General features: G+C 41.2%; 1 protein-coding gene across 2 annotated transcripts in view; it reads left to right on the forward strand.

Annotated features, from left to right (window-relative positions):
- Positions 1-5,648: 5,648 nt before the first annotated feature.
- The window catches only part of IGBP1 (immunoglobulin binding protein 1), a 38,295-nt gene continuing 26,087 nt past the window's right edge, over positions 5,649-17,856 (forward strand). Inside the window, exons 1-5 of one of the 2 annotated variants that reach the window (XR_011485746.1) lie at positions 5,649-6,355; positions 6,741-7,034; positions 13,879-14,074; positions 16,007-16,086; positions 16,824-16,936. Coding sequence is in view for 1 of the 2 variants with exons in the window: in XM_020882936.2 (XP_020738595.1) it covers positions 6,165-6,355; positions 6,741-7,034; positions 13,879-14,074; positions 16,007-16,086; positions 16,824-16,936 (874 nt within the window). In the remaining variant the exon portion in view is untranslated. The remainder of the gene's footprint in view (positions 6,356-6,740; positions 7,035-13,878; positions 14,075-16,006; positions 16,087-16,823; positions 16,937-17,856) is intronic. The other variant, XM_020882936.2, reaches the window with a different exon arrangement.

Consider the following 17,856-nt stretch of genomic DNA (forward strand, 5'->3'; position numbering starts at 1 on the left):
AATCATATGCCACTTTACACTGAGTTATTGTCTCTCTCCCTCACCTAGCAGTTAGAGCCCTAGGAGCAAATACTATACATATTTATTTCCCAGCAGCTAGCGCAGTGGCTGGCACATAATAGGTCCTTAATAAGTATTGAAGTAAACCGAATACCTCCCTATTGCTTACAGCACATCGAGTTCTACGCACTTCTGGCTGACTCTGCATCCTCCATAATGTGGGCCATCCTACTGATGCAACCTTACTTCCTTTTACTTTTTAGCACTTTTTGCCTTTTACATTTTAGGGAAATGTCCATTTCCCCTTTCCTTCTTCCCTAGGGATGTAATTTCCCCCTTCTTTTGTAGTGTAGGATAGTGGTTAAAAACATGGGCTCTGAGATAGGATCTGGATTCAGTGGAGTTGGGTTCAAATTCCATGATAAGGGAACACTACTGAGCCAGTTACTTTAATCTCTCTGAGCCACAATTTCCCCATCTGTAAAATAAGGACATGCTGCTGCTGCTGCTGCTGCTAAGTCGCTTCAGTCGTGTCTGACTCTGTGCGACCCCATAGACGGCAGCCCACCAGGCTCCCCCATCCCTGGGATTCTCCAGGCAAGAACACTGGAGTGGGTTGCCATTTCCTTCTCCAATGCGTGAAAGTGAAAAGTGAAAGTGAAGTTGCTCAGTTGTGTCCGACTCTTAGCGACCCCATGGACTGCAGCCTACCAGGCTCCTCCGTCCATGGGATTTTCCAGGCAAGAGTACTGGAGTGGGGTGCCATTGCCTTCTCCAAAATAAGGACATAGCAACACCTATTTCTTATGGCAGTTGTAAGGATTCATTGAGAAAATGCATATAAAACACTTAGCACAGTCACCTGGCAGTAAATGAGCACTCAGAGAAGGTAAGGTTTTTATTGTTTTGTAATTCATTTAACATTGAGTCCCTACTTAACAGGTGTCAGGTGCTGTGCTGAGGTAAACAAAGTTGAATGAGACCCTCTCCCTGACCTCAGGCTAGTGAAACACAACTGTGGATAAAGAAAACCAGAATCCAATACTATCATAGGGAGATGAATAAGAGGGCACCTCACCTGCAGGTGAAAGATCAAGAAATCCTTCTTTCAGTTAAGTTGTCAGTACTAAATCAAAATTTGCCAGGCAGACAAGGGAGAGAAGGATGCTAACAGCAGAAGGCACCACCCATGTAAACACATGAAGGCCTAAAAGGACGTGATAGCTTTAGAGAATCAGGAGAGTCTGCTGAAGGTGGAGCTTAGGATCCATGGGTGAACAGAATGAAAAGGATATCAGCAGCAGAGATATCAGAAAGTCAGGGATGGAGTTTGACCTTTAACAGGATGTGCCCTCCACAACCCCCACCCCTCAGAGCTAAAGTTATTCCTTACATTCTTACCAAATTCCTATTTGATTATTTGTGACTATTTGTTTACTGGTCTTTCCCATTGAATTATGGACCCCTTAAGGGCTCAAATCCAGTGTCTTGTTCTTTGAACTCTCAGTGTCTAGAATTCAGGTGGATTTCCCTGGTGGCTCAGATGGTAAAAAATCTGCCTGCAATGCAGGAGACCCGGGTTTGATCCCTGGATCAGGAAGATCCTCTGGAGAAGGGAATGGCAACCCACTCCAGTATTCTTGCCTGGGAAATCCCATAGACAGAAGAGCCTGGTAGGCTACAGTCCATGGGGTCACAAACAGTTGGACATGACTGAACAACTAACACACACACACACACACATACACAGGATTCAGGTAGCACATAACACATGTAGAAAGAAGGAAGGAAGGGACTTATACAAGGTCACACAGCTACTCAGTCACAGAGGTAGGTCTCAAATATCAGTCTCCAGGGTGTTTTTAACTGCTGTACCACATTCCTCAGTGTTGGATATAAAAGTAGGAATTTCAACCTTTCATTTAATTACGTCTTCATCATACTGGAGTTCTTCCTTTCATGGCTCAGTGAACATCTAGCTACTAGTCAGGCAAATTCAGACCTCAGAAATACTTAGTGAAGATAGTTTGAACACTAAGGATTAAGTCATTATTCCATAAATAATTTTTGGCAAATTACAACCTACTCTTGGCTTTATGCTGCTCACAATTTGATCTCATCTAGTGTTATTGCTGGCATTACAGGTACGAATATCAGTGAACTATTATTCACTCAAGACAAAACAGCAGTAGATCAAAGATATTAATTGCCAAGTGCCCCAATTCAGACAGGCAGGAAAAGGCCTACTATAACATTTCTCTCATGACTCACAAATTTTATCTAAGATAACAAATTTGTGTTGATTCAAACATGACAAATGAACATCCATCATTTCAAACAGGGAGTCACAATTGGGAATACTTTAAAAGTTCATCTCTTTTCTATATTCATTTATAGATTACTTAAAATGCTTCCTACTACTTTCCTGGACTCTAGTTTCTCCCTATTTCAACTTACTCTATATACTGTTGCCCAGTTAGTCATCTTAGCTCTGTGACTTTGGGCAAGTTACCTAACTTCTCAAGGTCTTGGTTTCTTCATCTGCTAAAAGAGGGGGCTATGCTATTAGTAGATTAGTGCTTTTTAAACTGTGTTACTTGGAGCCCTTGAGTCCCTCAGGCTTCCATGGTGGTTCCAGTGGTAAAGAACCCACCTGCCAATGCAGGTAGATATAAGAGACGTGAGTTCAATCCCTGGGTCAGGAAGATCCCCTGGAGGAGAGCATGCAACCCACTCCAGTATTCTTGCCTGGAGAATCCCATGGACAGAGGAGCCTGGGGAGCTACCATCCATAGAGTCACACAGAGTTGGACACAACTGAAGCAACTTAGCACGCACACATGAACTTGAGTCCCTCAGAGCTGCTTTGGGGCCTTGGGTGCCACTGCACAAGTTGGGGAAAAGATGGGTTAAGTTGGCAGGCTTCTGTGTTTCCACTTCAAATACAGCAGCCCTTTTAGAAATTATGGCCCTGTCTAAAATTTGGTTTGGAAAAAGAGTTCTGCTACTACACAAAGTTTAATATTACATTTATAAGATTTCTAAGGGCCCTTATAGATCCCCTAAACTGGGATTTAAAAAAAAATCTCCCATACACAACAGGGATTTAATGTGATAAAATGTTTACACACAGAAACACAATAAACAGCTCATTTTTAGTATTAATTTTTTTCTAACCACTTTTTAATCTTGGTATTATCTCAAAATAAGATGCAAAGCAATACTTACAATGATGATGTGAATATATCATATGCACTTCGAAAGTGATTGGCAATTCTCATGAAGACTGTATTTTTAAAGCCATAGAAAAATGGCTTACAAAGTTCAAGATCAAATTCAAATTCTATATATTTTTTTTCTCTTAGGCAACAGTAAATCTATGTCTTAATCCAAACAAATATGCAGGAACGAATTATCTTTAGCCTCACAATTACTGTGTCTAAGTCTCCTTCACAAGTACAGTATCTTTCTTTGTATTCTTGGCCAAGGCAGACCCTGAAAGTTCAATTTACCAGACTCATTAGAAGTGCCAGACAAATCAGACTGGTAATTCACCAGAGCTTCCTTTCCTCCTCAGCTTCTAAAGTGTGTTGCAAGGGGAGGCTTATTAGAATCACCTGGGGAGCTTTTTCAACTCACACTTGTGCCCTTCTCCTTCTTGCCAAATACTCACTGGAGAAGGAAATGGCAGCCCACTCCAGTGTTCTTGCCTGGAGAATCTCAGGGACGGGGGAACCTGGTGAGCTGCCGTCTATGGGGTCTCACAGAGTCAGACACAACTGAAGCAACTTAGCAGCAGCAGCAGCAGCATCACTGGTTTAACTTGGGGTTTCATTCTGTCTCACATAAAAGGTCTCTCCATCTTTTAAAATCCTACTCAATTTAAGGTAGATGGAGTAAAAACACCTGAACTGAGAGTACATTGGCTTTGTCACAGCTGGTTGGGCAAGTCACTTATCTGATCTCAAGTTTTTTTCCTCTAATTTTTGAGATCCCCTTCCAACTTTGAAATTCTATGACTGCACGTCAGGTCAAAGAAGCTTTCAGACTACTCCTGGCACAGAATGACTTGTCATTTCTTGGGTTTCCAACAATCTGGGCAATACAACATATCCCCTAGTTATATACTGTCCTATATTGCCCTCTAGTTGTTTTTACATGAAAACTTCTTTTCTTCTCAATGACAGTTTAAACTGTATTTAGTTAAAAATCTTATTTTCCATGGCAGGCAATATGCATTTTACTTAACTTAAATCTCCTAATACAACTCAGGGTGTGTTCTAAGGTGAAATGAAGTGAAGTGAAAGTCTCCAGTCATGTCCAACTATTTGTGACCCCGTGGACTATACAGTCCATGGAATTCTTCAGGCCAGAATACTGGAGTGGGTAGCTGTTCCCTTCTCCAGGGGATCTTCCCAACCCAGATCTCCCTCATTGCAGGCAGATTCTTTACCAGCTGAGCCACGAGGGAAGCCCAAGAAAACTGGAGTTGGTAGCCTATCCCTTCTCCAGCAGATCTTCCTAAACCAGAAATCGAACCGGGGTCTCCTGCATTGCAGGCAGATTCTTCCAAAGAAATCCTAAGGTAATCAGAATATATTTATATTGATATGTTCAAAGCAATGAGATCCCTTCTTTCAAAGTCCTGGAATTATATTTTTACATCAGTGCAGTAGAATGGGAAGGAGTGGGAGGTGGGAGGGAGGTTCAAGAGGGAAGGGACATATGTATACCTATGGCTGATTCATGCTGATGTATGGCAGAAATCAACACAATATTGTGAAGCAATTATCCTTAAATTAAAAATAAATAAATTTTAAAATAAAAAAGAAATATAATGTGAGCCACAAACGTGAACTTGATATGAAATTCTAAGTTTTCTAGTAGGCATATTTAAAAAGTGAAGACAAGTGAAATTAATTTTAATAATATATTTAACCCAAGATATACACAAAATATTAGCATTTCAACATGTAGTCAGTGTAAAAAATGATTGAGATATTTTGTATTATTTTTTCATAATTTTTTCAAAATCCGGTGTATATTTTACATTGACAGCACATCTCAATTCAAAATAGCCATATTCAAGTGCTCAATAGCCCCATGTGGCAAGTGGCTACCGTATTGAACAGGGCCGTTCTGCTTAATAGAGCTGCTTTCCAAACCGAAGTTATTTTTCTATTCATATGATGACATTGGGCACGTAATAAGTACCAGGCACTGGGCTAGCCAGAGGAGCGCAAAAATTAATCAGACTCATACTGGTAAGGGAGATAGATTTGTAAATCACTAGCTGTAATATAATGTGGTAGGTGTTCTGATAGAGATGCACTGAAAATTTTCATTTGGCAGGGGTAAGGGGCTCAAGGAAGTTTTCAGAGGAAGTGACTTTTGAAAACGTGTGTGTGTGTGTATAGGAGGGGTGACTTTTGATTGTGTATGTGTGTAAAGGGGTGACAGTAACTTTTAAGAGTGTGTGTGTGAGTGTGTGTGTGTGTGTGTGTGTGTGTGTGTGTGTGTGTGTGTGTGTGTGTGTGTGTAAGAGGGGTGACGTCACGGGGAAGAGGAAGGGCGAGGATTGGCCGGTAGGAACCCAAAGCTCGAGCTGCTGGGTGGCCGGAAGCCGGAGGGAGGCGCTACTTGCACTTCGCTCTCATGCGAGCAGACCTGCGAACCCGGCAAGTTGCGCGGAGTTCGGAGCCCCTGGCCGCTCTGGCGCTTGTGGCCAGGGAGCACCTCACGAGGTAAGGCGCTCGCCTGGCCGGCTCCTGGAGTGCTCCTGCTCCTGCCTTCTCGCGCCCGCCCTGGCTCCGAATTCAGCCTCGTCACACCCACTCCTCAGAGCCGATGGCACAGTCCGAGCCCGGGTCGGCGACGAGGAGTAACGCGAAAAGCAGCGCCTGGGGTTTGCTTTTTTATTTGCGTGTGTGTATCATTCACAGATGTCTACTACTTGTAATAGGCAGCATGACAAAATGAGTCCATGGAAACGGTTGCTAGGCTGACTTAGCAGCCTACGTAAGTTTTCAGACGCTTACGTAACAATGGAGCTATTGAACCAATGCAGCGCCCCTTCCGGTTTCTTCATCTCTTGCCTAGCTCAGCTTTCCCAGGGTTGCCTTTGACCCCGGAAGTGAGGCTTTCCGGGTTCCTCCCTCCCTAAGATGGCAGCAGCCGAAGACGAGTTGCTGTTACCGCGGCTCCCAGAGCTGTTCGAAACCAGCAAGCAGCTTTTGGACGAACTGGAAATCGCAACTGAACCCACCGGCTCCCGAATAATCCAAGATAAGGTGTTCAAGGGACTGGATCTCCTGAAGAAGGCTGCTGAAATGTTGTCGCAGCTCGACTTCTTCAGGTATGGGCGAGAGGGTAGTAACCAACGGCAGAGAATGTAGGTAATGATGGTTACCAAGGGTGGAGCCATTGAGCCTGGGTGGAGGAGACCTTTAAAACTGGGAGCCTTTCTATACTACCTCCCCCTGCTATCTTGTGTACATCGTTTGCATTCTCTACCTCTCTTCCAAGATAGTTAATTTCCCACGACTCTCCTCCCTAGTTTCGGTTATTTGCAGAGGCATTGGATGTGAGTGCTCAGCCACTTTCATTGAAGAAAGCCGGCAGCTGTTCCAGGTGCCGCCTCCCTTTGTCCCACCCCGATCCCAGCCCTCCCCTCCCCCAGGAAGCAAGGGCCGCAGTTGGAATGCCTAGTCAGACTTTACAGCCTACTCTGCTCTTCGCAGCCAAAATGAAGATTTGGAGGAGATCGCGTCCACCGACCTGAAGTACCTGATGGTGCCAGCATTTCAAGGAGCGTTCGCCATGAAACAAGTCAATCCCAGCAAGCGTCTAGATCATTTGCAGTGGGCTCGAGAACACTTTTTAAACTACTTAACTCAGTGCCAGCACTATCATGTGGCAGAGTTTGAGCTGCCCAAAACCAAGACCAACTCAGCTGAAAATAACACTGCTAATTCCTCCATGGCCTATCCTAGCATCGTTGCTATGGCATCTCAGAGACAGGCTAAAATAGAGAGGTGGGTCATTTGAGGACTGCCTAATGGCAGTGCTATTGGGGAAGGGTGCATGTTTTTTTCTGGGGGGTGGGAAACAATGGTATATGTACTCTTTGGGTTCTTATTGAGCATAGGCCCTGGTGAGAGCAAACTCTTAAGTTTTTAAAGAAGCCTCTGTCTTGGTTGAAATGATCATACCTGTCAGACTCCTAGCACCTTATGGTTGCCAACAGCAACAATGTTTTAGCAGTGTTTCCCAATCTCCCCCACATCACAGCATAGCAATATTCACATAGTACAGTGGGGCACTCCATGGACTGTATAGTCCATGGGGTCACAGAGTCGGACATGACTGAGCAACTTTCACTTCACTTCACAGTGGGGTAAGTATCTCTGAAAGACACAGATATCTTATAACTATAGTCCATTTTTGGTCCACTGATTGAGAAGCTCTGTTCTAACAATACTGGATCAAGTGTGTAACATCCTGAACTAAATTAATACTGGCATAGCCTCATCATGTGAAAGTGCTCACCGTGTTTAGGAGCTATGCTAGGCAGTGGGGATTCAAACTGGGTATGGACATTTGTATTAATATGGTTGGTCTCTTCCTTGGAGTAGCATACAATCTGGTGAGGAAAAGAAGCATAGAAATGATATAAATTATAGAATGATGTGATAAGAAAATGTGTAAAGTATTGGGAGAGCAGGAAAAAAGGGCACCTAACCAAAGAGGGAGCAGGAGAGAAGAGAAGGCTTCCTGGCAGAGGTGATTCCTCTGATGAGTTGTTTAAGGATGCATAAGAGTATTATATAGAGGAAGAGGAAAGGATGGCTTTAGCCAGCAGAGATAATAGCAGTAGAACAGCTACAGGGGCCTTAAAGACCACAGTGTTGGGGTGAGGAACAACTGTAAGCAAGTAGGTGATGCTGGAACACAAAGTGGGTGGTGAAGAGGGGGAAAGAATACCGAAAAATGTTGTAGGGTTCAAACCAGGGAGAGCTTGGGGTGTGAGGAAGGTGAAAGGACAACTTTGTTCTGGGAACTTGGAAAGGGGGTTTGAATTCCAGCTCCAGCATTTAATCATTCTGACTTTGGGTAGATTGCTTGGTCTCTCACTGCCTTAATTTCCCCAGGTGTAACACTGAATGATAATAGGTCCTATAAAGTAGTTAGGAAGATTAGAAGAGAAATGAATTTAAAAATCTCAGCACAGTGTCTGATACACTAAGCACTCAGTCAACTATTGTTAGATCTTTGTAGCTAAGTACAGATGGCGGAGTCAGAGACCTGGGTTTGAAACTCAGTTCTACTTATAAGCCATTGAACTTTGGGTAACTTGTGTAACCTGTCTGAGCTTCAGGTTTCCTCATATGTGAAGTATAAGTAACAATGGTACCTATCTCACAGGGTTAAGAGGCATTAATAAAATAAACCATGTAAAACAGCTGGCACAGTATGTGGCACATAGTAAATGTTCTTTCTATGTTAGCTACTATTAGGCCATGCTAAAGAGCTTGAACTTTGGTTGGTGACTTGGGATCCACTGGAGGCCCACCACTGCAAAGAGTAGGAAGGTCATATTTGCACTTTAACTTGCATAATCTGGCAGCAGTTAGGAAGCATTCTGAAGGAGATTAGATCCAGTTAGGTCACAGAGGTGATGGAGGCCTTTCTACCCCAATGGCAGAAGGGATGGGGGGATATATTTACTTATAGGGTTGAATCTGCAGAAAACCTGGTGATCAGTTGATTTGGGCAGGTAGGGTAGAAGGAAGCAGCATGGTAGATGTCTGTTTCTGACGTAGGTGGAAGTCTGTGGAACTCATTGAGATGGGGAATAGAAGAGGAAGAATAGATAGGGGAGAGTATGAATTCTATATTGAGACATGTTGCATTTAAGGTGCCTAGAAGACATCCAAGTAGAGGTATCTGTAGCATGAAACTCAGGAGAGGCCTGGTCTAGACAGCTGAAAATTGATTGATTCATTTAACATATTTATTGAGCCTTTACTGTGTGCCAGAAACTGCTCTAGGTAATGGAGAACCAGACAGCTTCCATGACCTCATGGAGCTCTTGTTTTGGTGGAGGAGACAGACAGTAAATAAAACTGTGACTTTAGGTGGTAAGGGCTTTAAATAATAAAGTATGGTTAAAAGCTGGTGAGCAACAGAATGATTTTTGAGGAAATGGGATAGACTGATATGAAGTGGAATTCAGTGTCATGTCCTCTGTAAGAAGGTAGAGGTAGCCTGTTGACATATACCAGTTTAAACAGTGAATTTGGTATCCAAATAATTGCAATATATCAAAAAAAAACCAAAGCCAACAACTAAATGCAACAGAGAGATACAAATGGTGTTGTGGAGAATAACCAGGGAGTGATCATATCTGGTTGGAGTGATAAGGGAAAGATTTCACATTTGAGATGAGAGGAGAAGCTTGGTTAAAAATGTAAATTACAGGTTTGCCTGAATGTAAAAGTAATTAATACTCATTGTGAAAGTTGGAAAACAGAGTATTTTTTTAATTAAAAATAAGCTTTCATCTTAGCACTGAGATGATCTTTGTTAACTTCCTGATGTATTTCCTTTCAGATATATAGTTATTTTAGTTAATACATTTGGAGGAATACCATTTATTGTTTTTTAAAACCTAACATCCTATTGTGATTTCCCTTTGTCTTTTGAAGCCAAGATATTTAATGGTTAAATAGTATCAGTCTTATATTGTAATTATTTAAGCGAATCTTTTATTGTCAAATGCCTAGACTGTTAATGGGTAGAGGTTTTTATTTGATTTTGCTATTTTATTGCTACAAAGAAACATAATTGTATCTCTCACTGTTTCCTTAGGATAGATTTCTAGAAGGACCAGTAAGTGCTAGATTAAAGGATTTGAATATTTTAAGACTCTTGATGGTAACAATATTGCTTTCCATGGTAACAATATTGCTTTCCATAGTAACAAAGTTTCAAAGTATGTTCTGCTACACCAGATGGGCAAACAAGAAAAACACCTAAATAGTATGTCCTCTCTCTCTCTCAAAGCTTGTTTCTTCATGTATCTTTACTCTTAATTCCCATCTTTGAGGAGTAAGTATAAGTCTTGTTGATTAATTGAATCTACGTTTTTGACACAAGTGGAGAAGTAGAAGCTGGGTAAGTAATGAGTCTAGTTTAGGACTTACTGAATTTAGGTCCTGATGTGACAACTGGACAGCTGTGTCCATAAACAGATGGAAATGTGTAACTTATGAGACTGTTTTGCAGCTAGTGATAAAAATTTAGGAGCATCGATGGGTATGGATAGATTGCCACAAAAAAACATGCAGAGAGAAAAAACTCAAGGATAAAACCTTGGGGGAAAATTAAGGAAGAAAGATGAGAAAGAAAAGAGCAGTCAGAGATAAGAGACTCAACAAGGTACAGATGGAAGTACTTACAGAAAGAAGCCTGGGGAAGATAGAGAACAAATGTCATGTCCTCTTCAGAGTTTCTCCCTACCTGTCTCCCTTCCCAGATACTATAGCATTTAGTTTTTGTTACTTATCTGGGCATAACTACCTGTTATTCTCTAGACTTGGAACTTCTAAAGGTTGGAGACCATGACTAATTGTATCCTTAGTATTGTAATTATATCATTGTATATCCTTGGTACTCAACCCAGTACTTGGATCATGGTAGGTACTTGAGGTATCTTTGGGAAGGACAGAGTGGTCATCAGAAAGATGGAAGCAATATGGTGTAGCAGAAAAAGCCTGGGCTTTTGAGTCAGACCTGGGATGATCCATCCAATTTCTGCCACCTAATAGATGGGGCATCCTCTAGCCCCTCTCAACTTTTAATTTTTCTCATCTGCTAACATTATTTATATTGCTGCTTACAAAGCACTTTCATAAGTATTGGTCATTTGATCCTCTTAACAGTGCCATGAAGCAGATATTATCCCATTTTAGAAATAAGGAAATGGGCTCTCAGTATTGACTTGTCCAAAGTTACATGGCTAGTAAGTGGCCTGGCTAGGATTTAAACTCAGGTCTTCAAATTACCAATTCTAGTGTTGTTTAGAAAAAAGAGAAGAGTGGTCATTTGAAAAGACAGAACAGATTAGGGGAAAGGCACCGGTAGAGTGAAAAATTGTAACTGCCAATGACAGGGAGGATAGTTGATTGAGTGAGGCCTGGAAGAATGTGGATGGGGACTGGATTGATAGCCAAAGTGAAGTGGTAAAGACATTTCCTTGGTAAAGACAACACTGCCTCCTTAAAGGCAAGAGAAGAGGAGGAAAGCTGACACTATAAAGATTTGAAGATAAAAAGGGAAGTTGAATTTCTCCATCTGATTAGCATGATGGTGGCATGGAATCCACAAAAGATGAAGAAGACGATAACTGAACAAGAGTGACCATTGCACTGAAGTTTGATCATACAAATTTGTAGTTGATTCATTTGACAACAAATGTGTAATTGGTTAGCTCTCTTCAGCAGCTTGGGAACAGAAAAGGGGAATAATGATGAAAGTTACCCAGAGTCAGAAGGGTGACAGGCACTGGGTGATAGAGATTGTTTGCCTGTAGTGGCTCACCATCGGAAATCTAGAACAGTGATGAAGGTCTAGGACAGTGGTTTACAGTCTGTTCCTGGAGCCCTAAGATTTCGTCACAGTGCCTGGGTAGGGGAGATGTTGGGAGCCTTTCTCTGATATAACCAAGGTGGTTTTATCTTTTATTACTTATTGGAGTTCAAAATAAGCTCTCTTAAGAAGAAAGTATTCTTCTGCTAAGAAAGGTTTAAAAAACACTGGCCTCAAAGATCAGGTATTCAGGAGCTTAGAAGTCCCAAAGATGACTAGGAACAAAGTCATAGGAGCAAAGGAAGTAGAGAAGACCAGAGAGTGTGATTAGACTCCATATATGTGGAGGGTAGGAAAGGAAGCATAAGAACCTTATTCAGACGCCCAGCAGACTAACTGAGAATTTACCCCAGGTTATATACGTTTAAGGTCCTGGTATTCTCTTTTTTTTTTTCCTGACTTAGGTACATCCAGGAAAGAGGGTGGGGGTAGGAGTGGCATCAGAGTTTAATGTTCTCAAGTGATATCTGTGATAGCATTCATGAACTAGGAATTGACCTGTGTAGTATTTTACTCAGAAGGCCACTTATGATGGTGCCGTGACATTTATTTGTAACATTGCATAAAGTGCCCACTTGTTAATTAAAAGGAATAGAAGAGCCTAAAAGTTTTTATAATAATGTTTCCAGGGCAGTGGTTCTTGACTTTTTGTGGGTCATGGACCTCCTTTAACATCTTCTTGGCAAAAAAAAAAAAGCATACAAATAGAGTTCTATACAAAATTTGGGGGAGTTCAAGGACAGCCATCCTCCCCAAATTCTGTCCATTGAACTCAAGTTAAGAATTCCAGATTTGAGTGAACACCTACAGAGAAGCATCTGATCCTGGAGGTCTGGAGTGGAGTTCCAGACATAGGTATTTCAAGATGCTTCTCTTGGAAACTGCAGAGTTTTTCCTTTATTCCTCTTTCCCTCAAGCCCTTACATCCAATAAATCAACAAATACTGCTTTATATTTTAATTACATCTGTATCTTACCACCTCCCTGTTTCAAGTCACTCTCAACCTGGATTATGGCAGTACCCTCTTAAATTGATTTTCCTGCTTCCACCCTTGCCTCCCAGCCTCCCACAGTCCAGTCAGAGTAGTCTGTTTAAAAAGTTTTCACATCATGTATTCTATTTTAAAGCTTCCAGTGACTTTCTCTTCTCATTCAAAACATTATGACAGCTAATAGTTCATGTCTTATAGCCTGTTTGGGTTCTATATGGCCCTGGCTATCTCTCTTACCTCATTTCCTATCATCTTCACTCCATGCCAACCGCACTGGCCTCCTTGCTGTTCCTCAAACATGTCAGGACAGCACTCTCCCACCCAAGGACCTTCGTATTTGCTTTTCCCCCTTAGAACACTCTTCCAGATACTGTCATGGCTTCTGTACTTATTTCCTTGAAGTCTTTGCTCAAGTGTCACCTCTTTAGAGAAGTCTCTCCTGAACACCCCTACTTTCACACCATCATTCTATCCAGTTTAGCTTGCAGGTTTTTTTTTTTTTTTTTTTTTGACTTGTTCAGAAGACTTATCACCACTTGACCCATCTATTTCATTTTGTCTGCTCACACTAGAATGAAAGCCTCAGGAGAGCAAGGACTCTCTTGTTAGTACTGTTGTGGCTCAAGCACTGAGAACAGTGCATGTCACACGATAGGTACTCAGTAAATAGTTGTCCAGTGAGTGATAGATGACATACTAGAATGCATCTTGGAAAAGGCAGGCAGGGTGGATATGAGTCTTTAGATTATACAGGATGAGTCAGAAGAGCTGGAAATATTTTGCCCAGAAGAAAAGAAGAGATGACCATTTTTAGGAATTCCTGCATCAATGGCAGGTAAATAACCCCTAAAATTCTGTGATTATTTGAAGCTATAATTCCCAAATGGACATTGTATGATACTAAGCACCTAACCTAATAAAGGTTGATGTCATAAAATTACTAAAGTACTCCGATCTTGAAAGATGATGGGAAGAATTGCTCAGATCAGGTTTCCTCTATATTTCTCTGGCTTTAGAATGTATTTCTCCACCTCTACTTATCCCTTCCTTGCCTTGTAGTCTTGCGAGAATGGCCTTGATGGCAAATTCTGAGGTATAAAATCAGTATTTTTGCCAAAGTGAAAATCGTCATCCTTACTACCTGATCATTTGCAAAGGTAAAATCGTATTTTGGCCTTCTTTTCAAGGAGCACCACTTTATTTTTATGTTCATGGGTAATACTTTTCTGTGGAACAGATACAAGCAGAAGAAGGAGGTGGAGCATAGGTTGTCTGCGCTGAAATCTGCTGTGGAAAGTGGTCAAGCAGATGATGAGCATGTTCGTGAATATTACCTCCTTCACCTTCGAAGGTGGATTGGTATCAGCTTAGAAGAGATTGAGAGCATTGACCAGGAGATAAAGATCTTGAGAAAAAAAGACTCCACAAAAGAGGTAAGCCTGGTCACTGCCTAAATAGCTCACAAAGCTACTGTCAGAGATTTGAATCTTCTTCAGGAGAGTAATGAAATTAAAATCCTTTCATGTTCCCATAAAATCACTGTTCTTATTAACATTAGTGGAGGAATGCTGAAGGTTCTCTAGGATAGCTTTCTCTCTAGTTTACAGTAGTGTTCCCTAGTGCTTTCTAACCTGTAATACAGTTCTAGTCTTTTGTAATTTTGTGACATGCCAGGAGAGGGGGAGTCTTCTCTGAAGTGAAGACTGCTTTTGACTGCGAGCAGTCATGACTGTGGGGGCTTCTCAGGTGTCGCTAATGATAAAGAACCTGCCTGCCAATTCAGGAGCCATAAGAGATGCAGGTTTGATCTGTGGGTCAGGAAGATCCTCTGGAGGAAGGCATGGCAACTCACTCCTGTATTCTTGCCTGGAGAATCCCATGGACAGAGGAGCCTAGCAGGCCACAGTCCATAGAGTCATACAGAGTCAGAAATGACTAAAGCGACTTAGCACACATGCAATCATGACTGCTGAAGGAAGGCATAGGGAGGTGGGCCTTGAAAATCTGTGCTTGACTGTAATAAACAGGAAGAGGGATAGGATACGAATGAAGAAGAAAAGTGGAACTGGAGAAGAGAGAAAAAACTTAAAAAGAAGATAAAAGACACGAAATATGTTTTGGTTGGGGGAGAAATCAAAAGTTAACCTTACACAGTGATAGACTCACACCATAGGTCACCCAAGTATGAGATACAGCAAGGACCTCTGTATGCACAAAATGTCAGGCATAATGGTAAAGAAAACTTGGTATAATACCACTTTGGCTGTATCTGAAGACCATAACTATGTTTTGGAGCTGATTTTTCAAAATACTGTCGGGGTTTTGTACATAGCAAAGCAGCTGCCTCACTGCAATCTATTGAAAGTCAGCCCTCAACACAAGGGTTTGTTAAAAAAAAAAAAAAAGGAAGAGGGAAGAATTATAGAAAAGAAAAAAAAATATCAGGCTCTACTACCGATTACTTTTTGGTTCAGGATATAACATGAATTGAGTTGAATTAATCAACTAGTTGCAGGCATTTAAGTCCTCAGAGAACTCTTGCTAATTTGATTTGTACTAATTAGCCCAGGAGCTTTTGCCTCAGGGTAACATCAACCTAGTTCCTTATGTTAAAGGATCAAAGAACGAACAATTAATATTCTAAAGCTTTAAGGCCCCTTGAGTATATCTAGATGAGTGGGTTTCAAACACTGTGAGGCTGGACTATTCTGGATCCTCCTGTCTCCTTCCTTGTTTTTTGTTTTTATTCTCTCTCATTTGGTATTGGGATTGGCTATGTAAGTGATGGAGTTACAAAGTGAACATTTTTTCTTAGACCATAGTTTGTTTCGATATGCCCCTGAACAGCCAAGATTCCTTGGAACATTTCTATACACCTATATATGAAAGATACTAACCCATTCTTCCTCTCTCTCTTGCATTTAGGAACATCCACTTCTAAAACACCCTAGGGAGCTCTTGACATTTAATAGCATAATTACATTGGACAGGGTTTTAGCAGGGTTTTAATAATTCAGCTTTAGCCCTGAAAGCCAGGCGGAGGAAAGGGGCTTCAAATTCAGCTCAGGAGGTTTCGGGGGAACATGAAAGAAAGCTTTGGAATCTGCCTCTTTGGAGGGGAGTGTTTTAAAGTCAAGTAATTTTTCACTTGTGAAATGATTCCTGGGAGAGCTTTCTCTTCCTCCCTTTCCAGCATGATACTTGGGCCATCTCAGGAGAGCTAACCAACCTCCACCATTGGTATTCTGCTAATATATCTTAGAATCTGATAAGTACGGTTTTTCAAGCACCTAAAGACTTAAGAACCTGTATAGTGGGGTGGGCACAATGACAAATACACTTCTGATCATTAATTTCCTTTTTAGGCATCAACTTCTCAGTCATCTCGTCAGGACAGGCCTCCAATGAAACCGTTTGTTCTCACTCGGAACATGGCCCAAGCCAAGTAGGTCGTATTAAAAAGTGGGTTGCCTTTGCAAGCCCGCTATTTTTATGTTCATTTACAGTGCATGAGTAACAGAATGGACATTGTTAAATAAAGATCATGGCTTCACTGGGGAGACTGTTTTTCATCAAAGGAATATTATCTTTTCCAATACTTTCTCTGTATCTCTCATCATCAGACATTTCCCTTACAAACTTGAGCTTAAAAATAGGCTCAAAAGGAAACCAACAAAAATAATAAATAATTAATGAATTAAATACAGAAAGAAGGAAAAAAGAATCTAAAGAAGAATTGTAGCCCTTAAAATTGTTTCCCATTGTTTCCTTCAGCTGCAGTTCTCAAATGGTCATGTTTGCCTACCTGGGTTTTAATTCTGAGATTAAAGATTAACCTTTTCCATAAGGTTGCAGAAGAATCTCCTTCCTCTGTGTATCTTTTAGACCCACCAAGAATAAATACTCCTTCCATTATATCATCATTCTGTGGGGCATTAGCCTTTGAGATTGCTTATTGGGAGATAACTCTGGGCCTTTATCTTCTTGTGAAAGCTCTTGCCTTTAATTCTCCTCCCTGAATGTCTCTCTTCACTGTCCTCACAGGAATTTACACAACTCCTCAGAGGAAAGCTGGATAGGGGAGCAAGGAAGAAACATACACAAGCTTTACCACTAAAGAGGAGAGACTTTTTAATAGTGCTGTTTAGGTTTACTTTTCTAAATGCAGTGTGATTCTTGCAGAGTATTTGGAACTGGTTATCCAAGTCTGGCATCTATGACAGTGAATGACTGGTATGAACAGCATCGGAAATTTGGAGCATTACCAGATCAGGGAATAGCCAAGACAACGTCAGGTATGAAGGGGTGGGAGGCGAGTAGTTATACTACTACGCTACTGGTCCCTAACTCTCTAGCAGTTAAATTCAGACCAAGTATCATTGCCCTTTAGATCAAAAGAAATCTGAACAAAGATTCTGAGTAACAGATTCTAGTCAGTATTTTATTTCATTACTAAAGTAAATAGCATGTGATTCTGGGAAGATGGAGGCAGTGAAGCAGCATAGTTTTTTAATTTTTCCATATATCATGGCATAAAAACAGACTGAACAGATAGATAGCAAAGCCAAAAATTCACAGATAGCAGTTCCACTTCTGGTAACAGCAGAGTAGGTTGTTATCAGGCCAACCCCTCCTATAGATAACAGTTACAGACTGAGCAGAATATAACAAAACAGCTATCTGGAGGCCCTGAGAGTGACCAAAAGGAGACACAGACTGTAGGGCGGTCACCAGTTAGAAGGTAATGGTACTTGGAACTTCTTGTGGGTAAGAACTTTAGCTTACTGTGTTCTTTGAGCTAAACTTGGTAATTAGATCATAGTAGGTACTTGCAGGTGTCTTTGGGAGGGAAAGATAGAGTTGGTAGTCATTAGATAGAAGCAGTATGATATAGCAGAAAAAGCATGGTCAGATCTGCAGTAACCAATGACTCCTACCACTTAATAGGACAATCATAGCCCCTCTGAGCCTATTTTCCATATCTCGTGTATTATCTCACTTTATATTCTTAACAACCCCATGAAGCAAACATTCTTATTCCCATTTTAGAATGAAGAAATGGTATCTCAGAACTGACCCAAAGTAAACATAGCTAGAAAGTGGCCAAGCTAGAATTTTAACACAGGCCCTAAAATTCCCAGTTGTAATGCCGTTTCCACTATAGCACAGAGAAAAGTGGTGATTTGAAAGGGTTTTCTGTGTTTTTATAGCTTTT

The sequence above is a fragment of the Odocoileus virginianus genome, chromosome X (assembly GCF_023699985.2).
Source record: "Odocoileus virginianus isolate 20LAN1187 ecotype Illinois chromosome X, Ovbor_1.2, whole genome shotgun sequence".
NCBI classification, from domain to species: domain Eukaryota; kingdom Metazoa; phylum Chordata; class Mammalia; order Artiodactyla; family Cervidae; genus Odocoileus; species Odocoileus virginianus.